The 24959-nt window shown below is 38.5% G+C and overlaps 1 protein-coding gene across 1 annotated transcript in view; it reads right to left on the bottom strand.

The window, feature by feature from the left end:
• The window catches only part of PLCB4 (phospholipase C beta 4), a 421917-nt gene that overhangs the window by 30642 nt on the left and 366316 nt on the right, over positions 1 to 24959 (bottom strand). The window contains exons 26-31 of the mRNA XM_081256673.1: positions 22977 to 23141; positions 20002 to 20206; positions 7311 to 7399; positions 6424 to 6574; positions 1248 to 1297; positions 1033 to 1098 (exon numbers count right to left, since the gene is read on the bottom strand). Coding sequence (XP_081112799.1) covers positions 1033 to 1098; positions 1248 to 1297; positions 6424 to 6574; positions 7311 to 7399; positions 20002 to 20206; positions 22977 to 23141 — 726 coding nt within the window. The remainder of the gene's footprint in view (positions 1 to 1032; positions 1099 to 1247; positions 1298 to 6423; positions 6575 to 7310; positions 7400 to 20001; positions 20207 to 22976; positions 23142 to 24959) is intronic.

Below are 24959 nucleotides of genomic sequence, written 5' to 3'. Positions count from 1 at the left end.
AGGGACTATTACTAGGCCAATATTAGGCCAAATTTCTCAAAGGAGCACAAACCATTAAAGAGATGAGAGAGTTCCAGGCTGCACTCTTTGCATCTTCGTATTTGAAGTGACTCAGAGGTTCATCACTCAAGTCCAGCTCTGCAGGCTGTGCCTTGGTTTGAGGCTGGGGTCAGGGTATAAAGAAGTGGGATGGCAACATGAGCTTAAAAGAATTCAGAAGTCCTTTCAAGTTAAGAAATTAAAATTTCTCTTGCTCTCCTTACCCGTAATGGAAGAGGACATATTTACCCTTCCAGCAGCAGCAGCTGTTGTGATACATCTTAGGAAGGAAAAAGATATCACGTTTGTCTCTTTTCCCGGTGAGGGAAGACTTGAAAGCAGGATGGTGTCTGGGTGCTGTGAAGTTTTTCAACCTACACGAGAATTCCTGCTATTCTCTTAAACTTGTAGCTAACTTAGAATTTCTCATGATCACTGTCCAAAGACCTCTTCTTATGAGTAAGTAGGAACAACAACTATATTCCATAAGTAGGCCAGCAAGCAGAGTTTACATAATGGGGGGAAGGTGAGACAAGCTCTTTCTCTAGGTGGCTTGGGTGAGAAGTTTGGAGCTGGCCAGCATCTCCCCTGACACACTGTGTATGGCAAACTATTTGCCAGTGACTAAGGGAATTTCGGTACCCAGAGACTAAGACTATGTGCTGGTTTTCAATAGTCAGGTGACAGCCCACTCGTTTAGATAAAGTCAAATTATGAAACAATTTTGAAATGGGTGAAGCTTGTTATGCTTTTGAAATAAATGTTAGAAACACAGATCACAAATCAGTGACAACCAATCCCAAATGGATTCTTTTTTTAAATTTCATTTCTAACCAGTTAAAATGAAGGTCCTTCTGCCCAGTTGGCTGGTATCAGTTTCTAAGTAGTGTTTTTGGCTGTGAGGTTTCATCAGAGAGCTGAAAGGAAAAAAAACACACAAACAAGCAAACAAAACTACACACACACATTGCTTGCTCACACAAAACACTGTACCTTTGCATGTTTCTTCTTTAAAGAATTGAGCTCCTTCTGTTGTTTCTTTAAATGCTTCAAGTAAGCCTGTGGTGGGGGGCGGGAAGAAAAACAGTATCCCAAATAAGTTTGTGTAGTACTACCACAATGATTACAGTTGGTGAGAAACAAAAATAAGTCAGTTTCACCAACAGGCAGAACACAAGAGTGCTGGCAAAATGACAGAGTAATTTTACCTTCATCTGCTTTAAATCTTCTATCCTCACTTGAGGGATCAGTTCAATACCTGAAACAAAAAGTCACTGTGTATATTAAAAATGAGAGAGAATAAGTGATCATATCAAATTCACAGTTTTGAAATCACATCTAAAGATGCTGACGCAGCTTTTCCATGTAATGCTATGGATATAAACCTCTTAGTTTCCTATTACAGAGCAATTAATTAGACACTTACCCGAAACGTTTATTGTCTTAGGTCAGGTTCCCTATTATCAGAGCCTGAAAAGGGGATTTGTGTACACACAATTTATCAAGGGAAGGCTCTCAGAAGAAACCCCTTAGAGGGTGGGAGAGAAGGAGCATAGGGCAGAGGAAGAAGCTTGGGTGTCTTTCTAGCTGAAATCCAGCCTCGGTCTGATACTACAGGAAATTCTTTAGCATAAACGGCCCTCTGGTGTTGTTCTAGCTTGAGGTAAGGAGACTGGGCTTTTGTAACCCCATATCACTCAGCTAAAGGTGTCAGAGGTTTTACAGAACCTTCCTTTTTGAGGCAAGGGAACTCCCATCGTCTGAGGGCAACTCTAGGGAGAAAAGTGCAGCTGTGATTTGCAGTCAGCCAGTACTCCTAGACACTGAGGGTTGTGGCACCAACCCCATAGAGGAGATCAGACCAGGCACAGCAGCATCTATTACTGTTACCTTTATCTTTGTATTTGAAGGCTCATCCTATCAGTCCACTAACTACCAACTCCATTCCCAGCTTAACCATCATCAAAGAACAAAACATTTTTTTCAGCCGCTTTCTTTAACTGAATTTAATTTTAGCATTTAAGTGATATGCTACTGAGTCCAAGAATGCCTTTAATAGAAAATAATGAAAATAATGAAATCAAACCATCATAGAACAGGACGCTGTCATGAGGACCTAGATTAATATACTAAGTCATCCTGTTACTGGAGTGATGCTAAGCCAGGTGTTGTCATGGCAACCACATTTGTAGGCGAATCCCAAAACATGTTCTCTTTGACTGCAGAGTTTCATCTTAGGCAAACAAGACGAATGTGCACTCTGTACTATAATTGATTTCCATTAGAATCCCAAAGGCTAGGTATGAAATATTCAAGAAAGATAGGTGTCAAGTTCTAGGCTCTTGTTTTTCAGCTGTACTCATTTAAAGAAGATGTGCACATCCAGTGTGAGTGTGGTAAGGACAGAAAAAAGGAGAGTCATGGCAGAGAGAAATCAGTCTTCTGATCTATAACATTTTGTGATAGAGGTGTCAATGGATCATGGGGCTACTCTCTAATCTCTTAGGTCTGACATCACAAGCTAATTCCCTGCTTTACTGCAGGGCAGAGGAGTCTATCCTGGCATCACTAAGAGCTTCCTATCTTTGGGTCTCTTTTCTCTCTTCTATAAAATGAACACACAGAATTGGGGGGCATGCAAGGTCCTCTGGAGATCTAACAAAATCTAAGAGTTTGACCTAGTCTGATGAGACTCTATTTTGGTGTTTGTTCAATGAAATCTTGATTAACAGGACCCTGTGAAAACATAAACTTTTTGCCTTTTTTGGAGAAAGACACATTGTAAAAGTATTAGTTCCTATGAATGATTCAGTTAGGAAAAAAACACACTCTACAGAACAGGAACTGGTACATGCCTGGTTCCATCTATATGTCCAAAGCAGCATGTCTGATAGGACTTCCAACAAGAGTGGATATGTTCAATCTGTGAGCTGTCCAGTGGATGGCCACGAGTTACACATGGCTCTTGAGCACCTGAAATGTGGCCAGTGTACCTGAGGAACTCAAGTTTTGATTTTTAAGCCTAAATAGCTACATGTGGCCAGTGGTTTCTATATCAGATAGTGTAGGTCTCCAGGCTTCTGGTGTGAAAGTAGGGGCGGATTTGTACATTTTGGGCCCCAAAGGTTTTGACTAGTTGAAGGTTCAGTATATAAATTTTTTGTTTTTATCAACACAGCTCATTAAAAATGACTTGTTTTCACTCAAACCGTAATTTGGAGATCAAATAGTTGAGTTTCCTTAATTCTTTATCCTTAAAATTAAAGAGAAAATCAAGCAGCATTGGTGCAGTTATTGCTATTTGGCTGTGTGTCTAAAAGAAATCATTTAGAACTTCAGGACTCCTCACCTTCATAGATGTTCACAGCAAATTCTGTTGGGCTCCACCCTGACGGCTTCCTTTTCACCCTGAAACTTCTCTTCTTGGCTCAGATAGGACACCTCTCTTCCCTCTTTATGCAGCAGGATCGTTTACTTTCTCTTGATTCAGCTCTTCCTCAGAGCCTGTTTCACTATATACCTCTCTCTTGCATTTTCCTTCTCTTTCTCTTCACTGGTTCCTACCAACATGCTACTCTTCTCCACAACAACCATTTTATATCTTAAATCACCAATTTTTCTAACCTGGTTTCCATTCTCATCACCCAGGCATCCCTGATCCAACAGTAATTATGCAGTCTTAACTTCTCTGGACTGTCTACAATACCTTCCAAAACTCATTCTTCTTTTTTTTTTTTCTTTTTGTGGTAGGCGGGCCTCTCACTGTTGTGGCCTCTCCCATTGCGGAGCACAGGCTCCAGACGCGCAGGCTCAGCAGCCATGGCTCACGGGCCTAGCCTCTCCGTGGCATGTGGGATCTTCCCGGCCCGGGGCACGAACCCTTGTCCCCTGCATCGGCAGGCGGACTCTCAACCACTGCACCACCAGGAAAGCCCTCATTCTTCTTATAACATAGATCTCTCTCTGTTTTTCTTTGTTTTCATTCCTGCTATCTTTCTAAGCATTCTCACATTCACTCTATCTCTCTCTTTCTCTCCCTTCTCCTCCTCTTTACCTACCACAGCTCTGTTGTTTCATATTTCCACCCAGATGTACCACCAACAGCTTGAACTTGATGATGTCCAGGACCAGAATCATCTTACTCAAAGCTTTTCTTCCTCTTGAGTTCTCTACTTCACTCAACGGCACCATCTCTCTCTGTGACCTGTGCTTGAAGTCGCTGAGTTACCTTCTAAGTCCCATATCCAAGCCACCAACTGATTTCCATCCTTCCTTTCCCTCTGAGTACTTCCAGCCTAATTCAGGCCCTTCTGGCCATTAGTATGGCTCATTCGTTCATCACCCATTTACTTCTTAAGAGAAGAGACTTTAGATCTTTACTAGGCATCATTCCAGGGACACATTGAATGACAGAGGGGTGGTCTTGTCCGCAATAACTGCTTTCTCTGGTTGTTATCACGTCATATAAATATAATGTGAATAAATATATAATATAAATGTAAGGTGATAAGTGCTTTAGTAGAGGCACAAATACTCTAATTCTTCACTTGCCCTTAGCATCCATTCCTTCCTTTTAAAGAATATTTCTGCCAAGACTGTATTCATCTTCTTAAAAAAAATCCTCTGATGTCATTTCCCATTCTCAGGTGCCCCAGATCCTTTCCAGACCAGGACTGGCCCTGCCCCCTTTCCCACCCCTGGCTGCTTCCTATGTGGCCTCTTCCTGGGCTCCTCCACCTTCTCTTCCTGTTCACGTCAGACCTTCGTTTCAAGGTCCAGCTCAGTTAGGACATCATCCTTAAGTCTCCTCTGAGCGCCAGCTGGAAGGGGCCCTCTCCCTCTTGTTTCTGAGAGGTCAGTGCTCACAAACACTGCCTGGCCGAGGGGTGGAAGCCTGTCCCATCTTACCCCTTGGGCCATGTGAGGTCCCTGAAGGTGTAAAGGCATTTCTCATAGAACCGAGTACTGCCACTTAGAGGAGGCTCCCAAGTCTCCTGAACTAAAGGCCAAAATGAGTGTGTAGACCCTCTTCCTCAGGGCATCTGCCGAGGGGACGAGGGAAAGGGAGATCTTTCTTCCAGTGGCTCCTTCCTGTGTAACCTCATTTGGAACCAGGAATGAAACAGTTCAAAACACAAATATGGTCCCTTCTAGACCTAGGATCACTTCTGTCCTCTGAAAGCTAGTCACACTGATTTTGCAGGCCACTTAACTCACTATAATTACTAATGTCTTTATGTGCTGGTGGGCATGACACAAGAACTTTAACTAAACAAAAACTCTTCCATTTTCCACTCTCTATCTCTGTCTGGGTGGCTGATGTTAGGAACAACCAGTGCTGGACAGAACGCCCAAATCCTGTATCATTACCTTGTTCCACGTTCTTTCCAGGGAGAAACAGACAAGTTGCAAAGTACAACTGGGGTTACTTTTGCGATGTCTCATTCTCTAATTTGTTTCACAAAGCTCAGTGCACACTTAGTTTCCTGCTAAATTACAATGCTGCTTTGGTTAAGGAAAGCCTGTCATTTCTTACCTTAAACTGCAGCACTGTGTGTATTTAAGTACACAGATAACTTGATCTTCTTATACCAAAGATGCTGAATTCACATATAAATGGGAGATATGTATACTGAGTAGAAAACCATTAGGAAAAGCAGAAATTCTTCTTAAAGTAAGAAGAGTGAATTTAGTAAATGATTCAGGTCAAGGAGAATATTTACAATATTTAATTATCATATGGGATGGGGGCCATCCAATCAGAATGGAGGCCTGGACAATAAGAATGGAAGTTCCCTTTAAATAATCAGTACAATTGCTACCCCTACACACCAGCACATGGGACACATAATTCTTTGCAATGCCACCTCTAATGATCTTTCATTTCATTCATAGGTAACCACACAGAACTGGCCTTCAGATGCCCATCAATAATTTTACAAATAAATAGTCACGGATGCTAAATATCTACAGATGGGGGGAAATCATCAATAAAGGAATCCAGGAATGTCAGAACAATCAGGATTCTGTTGGTTCATAAGCTCACTGCCCATGCCTATGGTAGTATCTGGAGGAGAGAGGGGATGAGTTTGCTAAGTTCACTCTGTGAATGTTTCTTTCCATAAAGGACACCAAATGTAAACATTTTTAGATCTACAAATATTTTACACAGTATGACTACAGTGCAGGGGATCTAGCAGATGAAACACTGACTTCCTGTTAACCACTCAGGGAAATTAAGCTGTTGGTTCAACCCACAAGAAAACCTGCTGCTCTTGAGATTATGGAACCATGAAAACTGGCAAAATTAACAAGTCTAAATAGCTGCATCAAAGATTCTAAAATTGCCAGAAGAGACAAGGAGCCCAGACAACTCTCCTTTACCTTTCTTGGCCTCCAGGCCAGCTCCCAGGGCGGCCGTGGTGGTGGGCCTGAGCTCTGAGCTGCTCTGAGGGGTCACACTTGCTTTCGCTGTGTTGGCTTTCCCTTTCTTGTCATTCTTTGACGTGTCACTGGGCACATCGGCGATGTCACTCTGGAACAGAAATGTTTATACTGACCCAAATGAATGCCACTGTGAGATCAAATGTCTTGCACATTCTTCCTTTTACTGAATCCAGTCTGTACCATCAACTTTTCCCCTTCTGCATCCTAGCCTCTACTCCTTAAATAGATCTTTGCTTGGCAGGAGTAAACACATGGTTTTCTCAGGCTTGAGACAAATGATGAAGCCTAGGAAAGCAGATGTAGCTCCTTTACAAGCAGTGTATACCTTCTTTTTCTCCAGCTACTGGAGAGATTTTCATTTCCATTCTAAACTGAGGAGTAAGGGGAGTTTTAAAAACAAAGAAGCAAACACCACAACTGTGCACTGAAATTGAAGTTTGGATGCAAGACTAGTAAAAAATAAATAGTAAACGCAAATTTCATTAATACACTGAATAAGGTTAGCTGGTATTTCAGTGTCTCACAAAAGCATCCTATATTCTAAATGTTCCTAAAAGCATCATGAATGTTTTCCATTTCATTTCTAATGGGGCCAGGATCCCCGGATGTGAGTAAAGCCACAGTGAGGAAGTGGGTCACATTTTATTAAATATGCTACACCCTCATAGACCTTTGAAACTCTTTTGTTGAATTGATAAGTTCAGTTTCAAAAACAACTTTTGAACTTGTTCTATTAATTTATTACTTTGTCTTGCTCATGTAGTCACTGTTAGACAACCAAACTTCCCCAACTCAGCTGTCTTTAATTGACCATTGCTACTTACAGTTTCAATGCCCATAGCTCTCATTTGGTCTGCTCTCTTTTCCGTAATGGAAAGAAATTTCTTTGGATCTGATAAAGCATCCACAATATCTGGGGAAAAAAATATCACTGAGCTGTAAATTCTCTGTTTTACTGAAAACATCTATGAAAATTCAGCTAACAAACTGTTTATAATCTCCGACCCCTGTGATGCCTTCTGTTAAGTACCTTCTCCTAGGACATAAGACAAGGTTAGAAAAGCACAACTAGTTGCTGAGAACAAGAAATAAGTAAAGGCAAGAATAAAAGGCCAGATGATTTTCTCTTCCTTTCCCTTTATTTTTTTCCCCAAATGAAGAAGACGGGGAGGCAGGTCAAGCTAAGTGAATTGCCTTGGGGTCTCTCTACTTGTGTGACTTTGAACAAGTTGATCAATATTTCCAGCCTCAGTTTCTTCATAGGAAAATTAGAACTAATACACCCACCCTGCAGAGGCATTATGAGCATTCAATGAAAAAGTACCGGGCTTCCCTGGTGGCGCAGTTGTTGAGAGTCCGCCTGCTGATGCAGGGGACTCGGGTTCGTGCCCCAGTCCGGGAAGATCCCATATGCTGCGGAGCGGCTGGGCCCGCAAGCCATGGCCGCTGAGCCTGCGCGTCCAGAGCCTGTACTCCGCAATGGGAGAGGCCACAACAGTGAGAGGCCTGCGTACCCCTCCCCCAAAAAAAAAGAAAGAAAGAAAAAGTACCTGGAGCACAGTAGACGCCACCAGCACTAACCTTATTTTTAGATACAGAAGGAAAATGCATATTTAAAGCCAATTTTTGTACCATGTAGATAAAGTGAGTGCAAGTTATAGCTGAGAAAACACTGGAGAAATATTTCAAGATTTCATCTTTTAGGGAATTCCCTGGCAGTCCAGTGGTTAGGACTTGTTGCTTTCACTGCGGTGGCCCAGGTTCAATCCCTGGTTGGGGAATTAAGATCCTGTGAGCCTCCTGATGTGGCCAAAAAAAAAAAAAAATGTCTTTTATGTAACATCAATTGAAGAGTTCCAAGTACTTTCAAACGGAATTTCATACAATTTTGTATAATTTATCAATATTATAGAAGGAATCATTATTCTCATACCCTTAAAGCAGTACATAATTTACAACTCTTAAAAGTTGTATTTTTAAAAATTTACTCCTAGCAGAATCACCTTCTAATTACATTGATATGATTTTTAATTTTTTTTCATAATTTTTTTCTTTTATAATAGAAAATAATATATGTACATGATAAACATTCAAATGTATAAAATGAAAAGTAAACATCTCCTCTCCTGCCATCCTAGACAAAATTCAACACCCATTTATGATAAAAACTCTCCAGAAAGTGGGCATAGAGGGAAACTACCTCAACATAATAAAGGCCATATACGACAAACCCACAGCAAACATCATTCTCAATGGTGAAAAACTGAAAGCATTTCCTCTAAGATCAGGAACAAGACAAGGATGTACACTCTCACCACTATTATTCAACATAGTTTTGGAAGTCCTAGCCATGGCAATCAGAGAAGAAAAGGAAATAAAAGGAATACAAATTGGAAAAGAAGTAAAACTGTCACTGTGTGCAAATGACATGGTACTATACATAAAGAATCCTAAAGATGCCACCAGAAAACTACTAGAGCAAATCAATGAATTTGGTAAAGTTGCAGGATACAAAAGTAATGCACAGAAATCTCTTGCATTCCTATACACTAATGATGAAAAATCTGAAAGTGAAATTAAGGAAACACTCCCATTTACTACTGCAACAAAAAGAATAAAATGCCTAGGAATAAACCTACCTAAGGAGACAAAAGACCTGTATGCAGAAAACTATAAAACACTGAGGAAAGAAATTAAAGATGATACCAACAGATGGAGAGATATACCATGTTCTTGGATTGGAAGAATCAACATTGTGAAAATGACTATACTACCCAAAGCAATCTACAGATTCAATGAAATCCCTATCAAACTACCAATGGCATTTTTTACATACTAGAACAAAAAATCTTAAAATTTGTGTGGAGACACAAAAGACTCTGAATAGCCAAAGCAGTCTTGAGGGAAAAAAATGGAGCCAGAGGAATCAGACGCCCTGATTTCAAACTATACTAAAAGTGACAGTAATCAAAATAGTATGGTATTGGCATCAAAACAGATACATAGATCAATGGAACAGAATAGAGAGCCTAGAAACAAGCCCACACTTATATGGGCAATTAATCTATGACAAAAGAGGCAAGAATATACAATGGGGAAAAGACAAACTCTTCAATAAATGGTATTGGGAAAACTGGACAGCTACATGCAGAAGAATGAAACTAGATTACTTTCTCACATTATGCACAAAAATAAATTCAAAATGGATTAAAGACTTAAATATAAGACCGGAAACCAAAAAACTTCTAGAAGAAAACATAGGCAGTAAGCTCTTTGACATCGGTCTTAATAATATTTTTTTGGATATGACTCCTCACATAAGGGAAACAAAAGCAAAAATAAACAAATGGGGGTACATCAAACTAAAGACTTTTGCACAGTGAAGGAAACCATCAACAAAACAAAAATACTATCTACTGAGTGGGAGAAGATATTTGCTAATGATAAATCTAACAAGGGATTTATATCCAAAATATACAAATAATTCATACAACTCAACATCAAAAAAACAAACAATCTGATTTTAAAAAAAGGGCAAAGGACCTGAATAGACAGTTTTCCAAAGAAGACATACAAATGACCAAAAGACACATGAAAAGTTGCTTAACATCACAACTCATCAGGGAAATGCAAATCAAAGCCACGATGACATATCACTTCACACCTGTCAGAGTGGTTATACAAAAGGCACAAACTTCTAGTTATAAGATAAATAAGTACCAGGGACGTATGTACAACATGATAAATATAATTAACAGTGCTGTATGTTAAATATGAAAGTTGTTAAGAGAATAAACCCTAAGAGTTCTCATCAGAAGGAAAAGGTTTTTTTCCTATTTCTTTAATTTTGTATCTATATGAGATGACGGATGTTCACTAAACTTATTGCGATAATCATTTCATGATGTATATAAATCAAATCATTATGCTGTACACCTTAAACTTATATAGCACTGTACATCAATTATATCTCAATACAACTGGAAGAAAACATTATATAATATGCTTTTTAGATGTACTAGGTTATATATGTAGAGCTTTAAAAATTATCTTTAGTGAGTAGACAATGTTCCATTGAGTTTATGTATAAAACTACTCCCCACTGCTAGATATTTAGATGGACTTTCATTTTTTCTATAAAAGATGACTTTGCAAGGAATATGTTAGTGCAAAAAATGATTCCTTCATCATTTTTAAATCAGAAATTAGTAGTTCAGATATACAATATAACAACCTATATGCCTGATGTGCATTCCTAACAAACTTTGTTCCTAATAAGCTTTAAAATAGTTATTGAAGAATAATTAATGGAAAAAAATGAGTATAGAGAAAATAAAGCAGAATCAAGAGGGCACATTGGGTTGAATACCATCTCCAAAAACCTCAGAATGTGAGGCCCAGAACCTCAGAATGTGACCTTATTCATAAACAGGGCCTTTGCACATGTAATTAGTTAAGGTCTGAGATGAAACCATTCTGGATTAAGGCTGGCGCTAAATCCCATGACTAGTATGTTTATAAGAAGAGGACAGGACACACAGAGACAAAGAGAAGAAAGGCCAGGTGATGATGGAGGCAGATTGCAGTGATACAGCTACAAGCCAAGGAACACTAAGGGCTGCGGGCAGCCACCAGGAGGGTCTGGGAAGAGGAAAGGAAGGATTTTCCTAAGAGCCTCCAGAGGGAGCATGGTCCTGCTGACTGCTTGATTTCAAACTTCTAGCTTTCAGAACTGTGAGAGAACAAAAGTTTCTGTTGTTTCAAGTCTACCAATCTTACTTATTTATATTTTTTCAAAATACCAAGTATTTTAGGGTTTAGTGCCATTTCCAAAAGGCTGGTCTCCTGATGAAGAGTTTCCATGTATATTCCTGTTTTTCTCCTCTTTCCTTCCTGCCCGTGTTTTCTCACTTCCATATAGAGTTGAAAGCATCAACTTAGGTATCCCCAAGAACTGCAAAGAAGATGGTGGTTCCTTAGTACAGACTTCCAGATACTTATTGGCTTTTTAGGAGAACTCTGGGTTTTGTTTGTTTGCTTACTGGTTTAACCACTGTTTTTCAAGGCACGTGGGTGCCTCAGTGGTGAGCACCAACCATGGCACCTGTGACATCCTTCTCTCCCTCCGTGTGCTCACTCCTGGCCCAGGTTCCCTTTCATTCCCAACTCTACTGTTTCTACCTCATCAACAGGTAAAGGCAGCAGAAAAATACATGTTCCCTGTTGGCTTCAAAGTGATGCTAGTAAAGGTCAACAAATTCTATAACTATGATTTTGGATTAGCTCTTTTAGCTTCTACCAAATGATTGATCATTTCCCAAACTGCATTTCCAGGAATGCTAGAAGATACAGAAGGTTCAGAGGCCAGAAGATCTTGTGGTTGAATAAGATCAGGAAATCCTCACGTCTCCCCTCTTCTCAGACATTCACAGAGCATCTCAAGGAACTATGCAATAAACATGTATAAATTCACTTAGCCTAGCAACTCCCAATGTTATTTCACCATAATTCATCCTGCCCCCTTCCCACTAGAGCTTTTCTTCTTGGTGTTCTAACTAATATTTTCTGTAGTTCAGAAGAGGTCATAAAAATGGATATCACTGCTATGTGAATCGGTTTTTCAACAAATATTTGATAGAAAGAATGAGACATTTTAGCATCCATGAAGGACAGGACAAAATGGAAAATCTTTAAATTGTACTGGGAAATTCTGAGGTCATACTCCACAAATGGCATATTAATAATGGTTGCTCCTCCTCTGGAACCATCTGATGTAAGAAATGGTCAGTTATCTTTGCAAAGAGGTTGGAAAGCAACCCTGTGAAGATACCGGACAAGTGAACAAGAAACACCCCCACCCCATGCTGTATCTTTAACCATAAGGGGGGCAGAAAGGGGAATTGGGCAAATAAACAAAGAACCACTTCGTCTTTGCTGACATAAAATTAGCCTAGTTGTAGAAGAGGTAATCTATAGCTGTGGAAGCAGTGATAAGCATTGCTCAAGGGACAAGGGACAAGAGGCTCATGAAACACAGCTTGGAGTGACACAAATATCACACTGGTGATCCGTGAACTCTGGAAGCATAGCTTTGACTCTCTTATTTGTTCTCCTCACTACCACTCAGTAATGATAGAAGAAATACAAACGATAAAAACCATCAAAGCAACAGTGGTGGGAAAAAAGAAATACTGACACTCATTTAATTGTCATCATCTTTGGAACCGTCTCCCGTCACCAACAGCAGTGGCTAACAGTGGCAAAGTTGTTGTGATAGGTAAATGCCATTGTCAGTGGTGCCTGCACCTACAGAAAAAGCAGCAAAGACAACTCAGCACACTGAGTCTCACTGGATTTGACAAAGGAAAACGCACTTTAGCACCCAACCTAGTACTTCTACTGTGTGTGTGTGTGTGTGCGTGTGTGTGTGGAAATGAACGAGAGGACTGTTTAGCTCTATGTTCAGTAGAAAACTAATATTACAAAAAATTAAACTCAGACTTGATTCCTTCCTAGTCATTCTTCTTCTAAATGTTACCTTTTATTTTTTTCACATTCAAGTTTAGTTTCTGAGAGCTGAGAGAGTTCACCTCTGTTCTTAAGCCCAGAGATACTTTACATCTAGGCATCTCAGGAGCAGAAAGATCTATGAATAATTCAGAATCTTCCAGAATCATCTTTGTTTGCTTATCTCTTTGTGTATCTTGGGAGTTGTTATAATAATGAGAAGGAAAAGTGGAATTCCCTGCCTCTGTCTCCCGAGGGGGTGAGGAATGAAAACAGGGAACTCACAGGAGTGGAAGAGGGTCAGGGTGGAAAACACTGGTTCTGGACCTATCTCCTGTTTGGGAGGGAATGGGTCAGCTCAGAGTCCAAGGCATCTAAAGAGTACCACATGCAAGAAAGTAGAAATATTTTGAGCAATTACAGAAGTACCTAGTTGCCTAATCAGTAGAGATTCATCATCATATGGTGACCTTATAGCACAGAAGCCCAATAAATAAGTGACCAGAAGCTCCTGCAAAAGCCCAAGCCCTCCCTAAAGAACCGCCTTAACTTGGAAAAGCCATTTAAGAACATTTTTCTTATTGCTATAAAATGACATCACCCACCTGACATTACTGAGATTTAAAATACATATAAAAATCATGTAGAATACAGAGTTGCTGGTGCTTAAAGACAATCATAGTAACATTACTAATACATTAGAATTCTGAAGCTTCTTAGCAAGCCCAGGATTAAGAGATTTTTCTTAGGATGATGAATTACTTATGACAAAATAATTTACTGCAGTCAATTAAAGGGTAAAGTTAGGGAGAAGAAAATAGAACCAATTGAGTTTTCTTTAACTCATTAGAAATAAATAAAATGAAAAAAAATAATGGAGGGCTGTTATGGTCAGGTACTATTCCAAGAGCTCATTTGATCTTCACTTATGAGGAGGGTACTACTGTTATCGCCGAATTGCAATGAGGACACTAAAACAAAATGTTATGCTAAAGTCATCCAAGGTTAGACAGCCACGGGGCTCCGTCAGTGTTCTTATGTACCTGTTATGTGGCCTCAATGAAATAGCATTCTTTCGGGACAAGAAAAATAGACAGTCTTTGAATCTCCAACCATTACATTCATAGAACTTTATCTAGACATTAAAATGTATATGAGACCACTTTAGAAATTAATAGAAAAAGATCTTATGAGTAAATTAAAATTTGATTTAAACAATTACTTAAGAAAAAGAGGAACAACCCAATCTAAAACAAAACAAAACAAAGGCACTAGAGTTTTTTGCAGGCACAGGAATATGTGACAAAATATATATATATATACAAAATGAGCTCAATCTGACTCATAATTATAAATACGTGATTTGAAATGATGAGATACCACTTTGACTACCACAGCCCAGAAGTAATAAGTGGAGTTCTGCCATACTGGACAGTGAATTCTCTGTGATGTTCCTGGACGCTGTCCAATGCCATGGGGAAGCTCCACCAAACCTTCATCCCTACTCTCAGATAGTGGTTACACTATTAACGTTGGGTATGTATCCTTCTAGAATTTTTTATGCATTTTATACATGTATAAATAGAGAGTTATAGGGCTTTTTGTAAATAATAATGAGATTGTTTTGCAATTTATTTTTTCACTCAGCAATATATCACTGTCATATTCCTATGTTCAAATACTGAGAGCCAAGTTATTTTTTTTAGTGCAAATCACACATTTTTCACTAACTTTCTTAATGCACTGAAATTCAAAGTTTAATTTGTCATTGAGAATTTACCTGTTTTTTTTTTCTGCATCTTTATTGGAGTATAATTGCTTTACAATGGTTTGTTAGTTTCTGCTTTATAACAAAGTGAATCAGCTATACATATACATATATTCCCATATCTCTTCCCTCTTGCGTCTCCCTCCCTCCCACCCTCCCTATCCCACCCCTCTAGGTGGTCACAAAGCACCGAGCTGATCTCCCTGTGCTATGCGGCTGCTTTCCACTAGCTATCTATTTTACATTTGGTAGTGTATATATATCCATGTTATTATTTTTAATGGCTATTAACACAGTATTCTACAGAATGGCTGTAACATATTTAACTGATCCCTAGCGATGGATTAGGTTGTTTCTAATCTTCTTTATACAAATAATGTTACACGCCACTACAGTATAATTTTAAAAAATTGTTTGCTTTTAACAATCTGATTAAAGAAATAATTCCTAGGGTAAGTATTTGGTGGACTGTAAAAGCTGGGGCTTACTTAGCTTGGTCAGGCCTAAGAGGTCTTACTTCTGTAACTGGATCTAAAATTATGGAGTGATTTTAGACAAACCGACGCACCTAAAAGCCGAGAAGACATAATTTACCAAATTACTTAGTGCCCTGACAATGAGAATATTTTCCTGAAGGTGCCCAAGCTGTTCAACAGGAACAGCACACTGTTCTTGCTGACTAACACTAGGTTTTGAGGACACATCCTCAAACAGGAACCAGATCTTTTCAGTGTTAACGCCAAACACACTGTATTTCAGCTTCATCAGAATGAATCAGTAAGTCCAGCACTTTCCTTATCAAGGCCTTGGCCTGGGCTGCTTCCCTATCTGGAGAGAAATCCAGTCTACCTCTCTGCTGTGATGTATTATTCATCTTTCAAGACCCAGACAGCTACTGAAACCTCCCTACTCTGATTAATCACTCCTTGGTTCAATGCTCCAAATACCATCTGGCTACTGCTCTTGGGGTATTTATAGAACAGGTTACACTTATCTACGTATACATATATGCCTGCTTACGAAAATGGATATGAGTACAAGGTTGGAAAATTCTTGAGGTTAAGTGTACATGACTTTTTCAACTTTATATCTCTTACTCAGGCTATTCATAGAGTAGGTACTAAATAATTGTTGAAAATATCTATTATTTTGTGAAAAAATAACTTAAATGAATACATGAATGGTATGCCGTTTTTACTTTTTAAACTAGTAAATGCTAACAAAAGTTATAGCTCATACACTGCTGATGGGTTATTTGTCAACTTGTATCTAAAGCTTTAAATATGTATACACACTTTGATGCAACAAATCCATTTCAAAGAATTCATCTCCAGGAAACAACCATGAATATTTCCAAAGCTTTACATTTAGGGTTCTTAAATGCAATATTGTTTATAAGAAAGAAAAATAGAAATGAGTTTAATGTAGCAATAACATGATAAATTACAGCATACATAAAATGGAATCTCATCTAGCCAATAAGAATAATTCATGACATCGAGAAAATACTCTCCATTATGTGAAAAAAAAATTAAGTCTCTGAAATATGAATCCAACTGAGTGTGCATAGTAAGATCCAATTTTATTAAAAATAAAATAAAGAGAAGAAATTAGATTGGAAGTAAAGGGACCAATATGGTAACACAGTTCTCTCTGGGCAGTGGATTTATGAATGACCCTTTAAAAATTTTTTACGTTGTCAGAATCTCTTTCTGATACATATTGTACCTACTTTGCCTTTTACAGAATAAAACCCGCTAAACACATTTGTGGAATGGATGAATGAATTCATATTATCTCTCTTTAGCCACATAAAGATCTGATGATGTATATTGACCACTTTCTTCTTTTTTCCTCAGAAAATGTTGGAGTGCAGTGGTGTAGAATTTCACTTTGAATGTTTTCCTATAGAATCAACAAATATCAATGTTCTAGGCAACAGGGACTCTGTAGACTTCCTCATGTGCTGGCTCAGTACATAAATGTTCAGATCTGAATGTGGGTGGTTAGTTAAGCAGATGAAATACAAACACATTTTGGAAATCAAGAGGCTGTAAAGAGGATCAGAAATGTGGAAAAAGTTCTCATATTCTTATTTTCTTACTTTCAGGTAAGTCTCTTAAATAAACCCTCATAATGCCTGCCCTCGGTTTCTTCACATATAAAAGAAATGACTGATAATTCTGAATAAACAGCCTTTGAATGTCACATCTGAGGTTAAGATGTCAACTGCCTAATCCCATCAAGGATAACGTAGTACAGAAATTTCTGATGCTTCTGATAGAAATACTCCAATGACATTGTTAGGAAAGAACACTTGCAAGATGATTTTTGAAGATTTGAATCAATACTTACATAAATATTGACACTAGTAATAAGTCACATGATAAATACAGATATTTCTTCAGCATACATCTACATATATTCACATCCATTCTGAACAGTTTCACATTTCTGGACTCTATGTAATGTGCTTGGCAGAAAGTAGGAGCTCAACAAACTATACCATTTCCTTTTCTATTCATTGCTCTCTTTTTTTTTAACATCTTTATTGGAGTATAATTGCTTTATAATGGTGTGTTAGTTTCTGCTTAATAACAAAGTGAATCAGTTATACATATACATATGTTCCTATATCTCTTCCCTCTTACATCTCCCTCCCTCCCATCCTCCCTATCCCACCCCTCTAGGTGGTCACAAACCACCAAGCTGATCTCCCTGTGCTATGCGGTCGCTTCCCACTAGCTATCTATTTTACGTTTGGTAGTGTATATATGTCCATGCCACTCTCTCACTTTGTCACAGCTTACCCTTCCCCCTCCCCATATCCTCAAGTCCATTCTCTAGTAGGTCTGTGTCTTTATTCCTGTCTTACCCCTAGGCTCTTCATAACACTCTATGACATAAATCACAGCAAGATCCTTTTATACCCACCTCCTAGAGAAATGGAAATAAAAACAAAAATCAACAACTGGGACCTAATGAAACTTAAAAGCTTTTGCACAGCAAAGGCAACCATAAACAAGACCAAAAGACAACCCTCAGAATGGGAGAAAATATTTGCCAATGAACCAACTGACAAAGGATTAATCTCCAAGATGTACAAGCAGCTCATGCAGCTTAATAACAAAAAAACAAATAACCCTATCCAAAAATGGGCATAAGACCTAAATAGACATTTCTCCAAAGAAGATATACAGATTGCCAACAAACACATGAAAGAATTCTCAACATCATTAATCATTAGAGAAATGCAAATCAAAACTACAATGATATATCATCTCACACCAGTCGGAATGGCCATCATCAAAAAATCTGCAAACAATAAATGCTGGAAAGGGTGTGGAGAAAAGGGAACACTCTTGCATTGTTGGTGGGAATGTAAACTGATACAGCCACTATGGAGAACAGTATGGAGGTTCCTTAAAAAACTAAAAATAGAACTACCATATGACCCAGCAATCCCACTACAGGGCACATACCCTGAGAAAATCATAATTCAAAAAGAGTCATGCACCAAAATGTTCATTGCAGCTCTATTTTCAATAACCAGGACATGGAAGCAACCTAAGTGTCCATCAGCAGATGAATGGATAAAGAAGATATGTCACATATATACAATGGAATATTACTCAGCCATAAAAAGAAACAAAATTGAGTATTTGTAGTGAGGTGGATGGACCTAGAGTCTGTCATACAGAGTGAAGTAAGTCAGAAAGAGAAAAACAAATACCATATGCTAACACATATATATGGAATCTAAGGGAAAAAAGAAAAAAGTCATGAAGATCCTTTTCTATTTAAACAGCCCATTTCCCTGGAATAAATTAGAGTTTCATTTGAAAAGGAACACATGTAAAGGCAAAACCTTTAAGTCTTCCAACATATTTGTTTATACAACTATTTTTAAAATGTATTAGGTATTATGCACTGCCTGCTTCCTAAGTGCAAGTATGTGGAGCCTGATTTAATCCATCTGCTGATGTCCCGTGGCCATCACATGCTTCTCAACACCCACGCAGATCTTCCTGGCTCTTTTCTGACCCGCTTACCCAGCCCCACATCACCCAGTCCCAGACTCTTCCATGTGCTCATATCTGTTACTCTGTGTTGCAGTTTCTAATAGACTTCCTTTTCCACGAAAAACAAAGGGAAGGGGGAAGGAATCTTTACTCTTGATTTCTCAACTGAAAAATCCTCGTGGCTGACTTTACTTTTTGAACCTGCACTCAAGTTGTTAACGTTGAGCATTAGTTGCAGAAAATCTGCCCTCCAGAGAAGTCTGCGTTGTTATAAACACACAACAAAATAACCTAAAGTTCCCCAAACAAGACTGTGATGTGTTCCAGTATAGCACAGAAACTAGATCTTCATCTAGAGCCAGATACATGTGTGTGCATATATGCCTTGTTATGTTATATACTGTAATGATGAGCACACACTTCATAAGGATGTTATGAGGGAGACAGTAGTGGTACCTTTACTCTACAGGCCAGGAAATGAGGGGTTTGAAAGGTGATGTCACTGTCTCATGGTCACTCAGCTAGCAGTGGAGAGTCAGGACTTGAACCCTTGTTAATTTGATGTACTTTGTGTACTGTTTCCTGGTTCAACAGACTCTGAAAATATAGAGGATCTTTGTTTTCTTTTAATGTTCTTGGCACAGTTGGGGGTTATAAAAAATTAATATGTTTGGATTTAAGCAAAATCCTATGACTTGGTCCAACTTTTGATTCTTCCCATTGATTTCCTTAGTATAACCAAAGGTGGTCTTTTATGGACTGATGACTGGATTTTGTGTGAGGATGAACTCTCCTGTGATTTGGGAAAAAAAAATCCAGGCATGTTGATAGTTGAGTTCAATTTTAATCTTTTTAGTGAAACCAATTGACAAGATATCTAAGGTTTTACATCATTCATGTCTTTCCTCACTTTAAGTGATGGTGTAAATATATTTTTCACAAATGTATTTGTGAAAGTTGAAAAACAACATAAAATTACAGTATTTTAAAATAGGAAAGAACCTTAAAGATAATCTAGACTTGCCCTTTCATTTCTTACTAGGAGACCTGAGGTTACTAATTATCCCTGATTTCTTCAATACTATAGGGGTTGGCAGCATTGTCAGCAAAATACTTTTTTTTTTTAACAATTGTTGAAATAGCTTATAATCATGCAATTTAGGGGGAAATATATACACACACAAAAATAAACAAATAAATTCTAAAAGTTTAACTAACCTCCAAATCCATCAGGCACATATGTTTTAAGAACAATATTGCAGAAAATTGTTGGCAGTGATAAAGGTTTATTTCCCTCATTTCGAAGAGAAATGTGTCGATAGCCTGCTTGGAGGCCATCCAGTGGCAGAATCCTCTGGCCAATCAGCTTGTTGTTGTCATCATACACTGCAATTCTCAAGACTGCCAGGTCAGGGAGGATCACCTGCAAACAAGAAATGGTACTTTTCGTTGCTTTTTGGAACGCAGCTCCCAAGAATTACAACTCTAGGAATCTGGAGTATATTCATACTGTTCTGAAAGGCTTCTTTATGGTGAATATAAGCCAATGGTCAATTTGCATTCTTAAAGCATACTGTATAAGCTACAATGACCAAGCCATTGAGAAAGGCAATTGGAACAGGTTGGAATTCATTTCCTGGAAATCATTTCCTGAAAATTTTAGATGGAATGAATGGATGTGAAAGATGACTACTCCAACCCTTGGCATCTTTCCCCATCCCACCCATGTAATGGATAAGCAAAAGGAGACCCTGAGAAATAAAGTGACTTTCCTTTATGTCAGAGATGGTCAGTGACAGCTGGGCCTGGATACTGGGGCTCCTGATTTCTAATCCTGTGATCTGTCTACTACCTGGGCTGCTTATGACATCAAACTCTGTTTTTAAGAATATGGAAAGTATCTTTGAAGAAACACCTCATGTACAAAAGACAATCTATATATAAATTTAGATTTCCCCTTTTCCTTGAACACCTCAGTTTTTAAAACATTTTGGGATATTAAATAGAGTAAGATGGGGCAGCTAGAAGCATTAACATAGGGAATTCCCTGGCAGCCCAGTGGTTTGCACTCTGTGCTCTCACTGCCAAGGGCTCAGGTTCAATCCCTGGTCAGGGAACTAAGATCCCGCAAGCTGTGCAGCACAACAAACAAAACAAAACAAAAAAACCCCACCACCAACAGAACAAAAACAACATTAACATATACACAAGACATCTACTCTTGCCATCCCCAAACCTAATACATGGCCATAACATCTGAGCTCAGATAGCAGAAGCCCTATTCAGATATTAAAGAGCAACATGACAAAAAAAATCCTATGTTTTTTAATCAAGAATGTCTATTTATTGGCTATGAGCCGCTAAGATAGCTCGCCTGATTTGAGCACTTTGACTAAAGCTAGACAATGAACTGGCTGCTTATTTGTGGCTAGAGGTTATAATTTAATTCCAACTTCATGAAGATGAACAGGAGAAACCAAGATTAAATGCATCCAACCTTCAGTCACTATGTTGTTCCTCACGTGGTGATGGGGGGCTTACCTTGTGAGATTAGTGCAATGAACAAAAACAATACCAGCAAGAAGGAAAATAAAGTTAAAGCACTTGGTATCAATGAAAGGCAATGTATTGTAACTTCTGAAGAACAGGGAAGGACGCAAAATTGGCATCTTGTTTCTGGGGCTAGTAATACTGCATGAAAAACCAAGTTTGATATTTCCCTATGCATCAAAAACAATGCCTGAAGCCAACTTTCTGAATTTCTGGAAATGTGTGCAGGGATTATTCATTATGCTCCAAAACACTGACCATACTGACAACAGATCCATCTATAACAAATTGAAAAACATGGGAATAAAATAAAGACACATCACAGCTGTGTATGCAATTCACACTACACTCTGATTATAGAAGAGAAGGTGAAAATGGGGGGAGGGTGTTGCATGGATAATGGTATTCACATAACAGGGAGTGCCTACATGTCAAAATGGCTTGATTTATTGAACTATATTGATCTTCTGTAATATGCTTTCTGTAAACAGGTTAGCCAATTCTGAGGTTGATAATCCCTATTTTTGTTAAGATAAAAAACTGATTATCTGTGTTGCATGACATACGTATGTCATGCAACACTTGGAAAACCTGTGCCTGAAGAAGAAGCAAGAAAGCATTTTGGTTGGATAACAGAACAAGTGAGAAAGAAACAGGCATTTTTGAGATAGTACTGCCAATGCATGGATTTTTCAATACATTTTCCATTGATGAAAGAGAAACAACTGGAAAAAAAAAGGTTACAAGATTAAGGGCCTCCCCAGTGGTTCAGTGGTTAATAATCCACCTGCCAATGCAGGGGACACGGGTTCGAGACCCGGTCCAGGAAGATCCCACATGCCGCAGAACAACTAAGCCCGTGTGCCACAACTACCGAGCCTGTGTTCTAGAGCCTGTGAGCCACAACTACTGAAGCCCGTGTGCCTAGAGACCGTGCTCCACAACAAGAGAAACCACTACAATGAGAAGCCTGCACACCGTAACAAAGAGTAGCCCCCACTCGCTGCAAATAGAGAAAGCCTGCACGTAGCAACGAAGACCCAACGCAGCCAAAAATAAATAAATAAAACAAATTTAAAAAATGGTTATAAGATTAAAAACTGCATCATTACAGAGAATGACTGATTGGTCTTAGGATCAAGGTATAATAAGGAGATAAAAAACAAAAAGACAAAAACAGCACATGACCCACAGGACCTGTGGGTAGCAATGGGGACCACACTTTCTGGAGGCACAGGACAATACCAACTGACCCATTTAAGGACATTTATTGATCTCAGTCTAGGTGCAACATCTTACCCATATTCTTGGCTAAAGGAACAGTGCAAGTCACCAGCTGCCACAAGGGCAAGGAAGAGCTCTCCCACATGTGATGCTGTCCACCTGTAGGGCTCCCTCTGAGTAGACTGCTAACCTGGGGCTTGGGCACTGCCATGTGGCAGGTGGGCTCCACCAAGGAGGAAGGAGAGCCAAGAGGGGGACAGGGACAAACTGAAACAATAATCATATGATGGCTGCAGAACTCATGCATTAGAAGAACACATTTAGGGTTGAATAACTGTCCCTATATCATGTAGTGTCTCTACATTAAAATGTGGTTCCCAACTTCACAGAGTGAGTCTGACACATTGAAAATACCCTACCTTCCGAAATACAAATGATTCTTCATTGTAAACTGGATTGAGTCCATTGTTCATCACCATGCGTGTTCGGAATTCCTTCCGGATAGTGTCGGTGGGCAACCCATACATATCCACTTCTACATATGTGCCAATTTTTTTATCTGATAAGAACTGACCTGATATGACCTATAGAAATAGGATGAGAGAGAAGTAAAGTCAGTGTAATCATCAGTAGCAAAGAATAATCTGGAAGGAAGAGATTCTCCGTTCATCTTTAGAAATTTTAATTATCTATGGAAATAATGTATTCATTCCTTATTAAACTAAAACATGGTTGAGCAAGCACTACATGCAAAAAACTATTCTAGGCAGAGGTTCTGCCTCCGAGAACTGCCTAGAAAAAGAAAGAGGGAACTATACATGAATCATCTATTACAAAAAAATACTGTCCACAGCATCTTCACCTAAGTGCCCATACCTATGAAATGAAGCAATGGATTCAAATATGCCCTAAGGTCACTTCATAGCTCTGAAATTCTGTCACGCCACACTTTTACTGAATTCTTTCAAAAGTCTTGAGACACACAGAAAGAAAAGCAATGCTAAACTGATGTTGACAATCTTCATACAGGACAGTGTTATTTTTTGTAAAGACCAGTATTAAATTTTATCTATTTTAAAGCTATGGAGAGACTATTTTTCATTTATTTTCCAAATAACTACAGCCACTTATTAGGTTTTTTTCACAGTATCTAATAGCTAATAATTGTGAAACAGTTTTTCGAGGTATAACTGACATAAAATAAACTGTACATGTTTAAAGTGTACAATGAGATCAGTTTTTACACATGAGCACATCTGTAAAACTATCACCGCAATTAAGACGATAAAGATTTCCAACAACTCCCAAAGTTCTTTGTGCCCTTTTGTAATCCATCCCTTCTTCCATCTCTGTCTAGAGGAAACAACTGATTTACTTTCTGTTACTATACATTAGTTTGCGTTTTCTAGAATTTAGTATAAGTGGAATCATATAGTAGGTATCTTTTCATTAATAAGTTTTTTTTTGATAGCTGTTTATGCTTTATAGCAAAGTTGAGAAGACAGTACAGAGTCCTCATATACCCCTGTCCCTGTACCCACCACTTCCCCCACTATGTGTATCTCGCACCACAGTAGTATACTCGTTACAATCAGTGAACCTACATTGACACTTCATTATCACCCAAAGTCCATAGTTTACATTTAGGGTTTACTGTTGGTGTTGTACATTCTATGGATTTGGAAAAATGTATAATGACACGTATCTACCATTGTAGTATCATACAGAATAGTTTCACTGCCCTAAAATCCCTTGTGCTCTGCCTGCTAATCCCCCCCCCCAACTCCTGATCTTTTTTACCATCTCCATAGTTTTGCCTTTATCCAGAATGTTATATAGTTGGAATCATACAGTGTGTGCAGGGATTATTTTTTTTTCAGACTGGCTTCTTTCACTTAGTAATGTACATTTAAATTTAATCCGTATCTTTTCATGACTCAATAGCTCACTTCTTTTTAGAACTAAATAATATTCCACTGTCTGGATGTGCCACTGATTATTTATCCATTCACCTACTAAATGGCACCTTGGTTACTTTCAAAATTCTGTCAATTATGAATAAAGCTGCTAAAAACATCCCTGTTAAGTTTTTTTGTGGACATAAGTTTTCAATTCATTTGGGTAAATAACAAGGAATACAACTTGCTGGATCATATAGTAAGAGTATGTTGAGTTTTGTAAGAAACTGCCAAACTGTTTTCCAAAGTGGTTTTATTATTTTGCATTCCCACCATCAATGGCCAAGAGTTCCCGTTGCTCCACAGCCTCTATCAGATACGTTTTGATCTGGTGTTTTTCATTAAAAGCAGTTAATAATGTCACTAGTAGAAAAACATGTTTCTCAAGAAAAAAAGAAAGAATTTAAAGTCAAAGTTGAGAGCCACACATGGATCTTGCAAATT

The sequence above is a fragment of the Mesoplodon bidens genome, assembly GCF_964165515.1.
Source record: "Mesoplodon bidens genome assembly, chromosome: 15".
Taxonomy (NCBI): domain Eukaryota; kingdom Metazoa; phylum Chordata; class Mammalia; order Artiodactyla; family Ziphiidae; genus Mesoplodon; species Mesoplodon bidens.
This window is presented reverse-complemented; position numbering and strand designations above follow the sequence as displayed.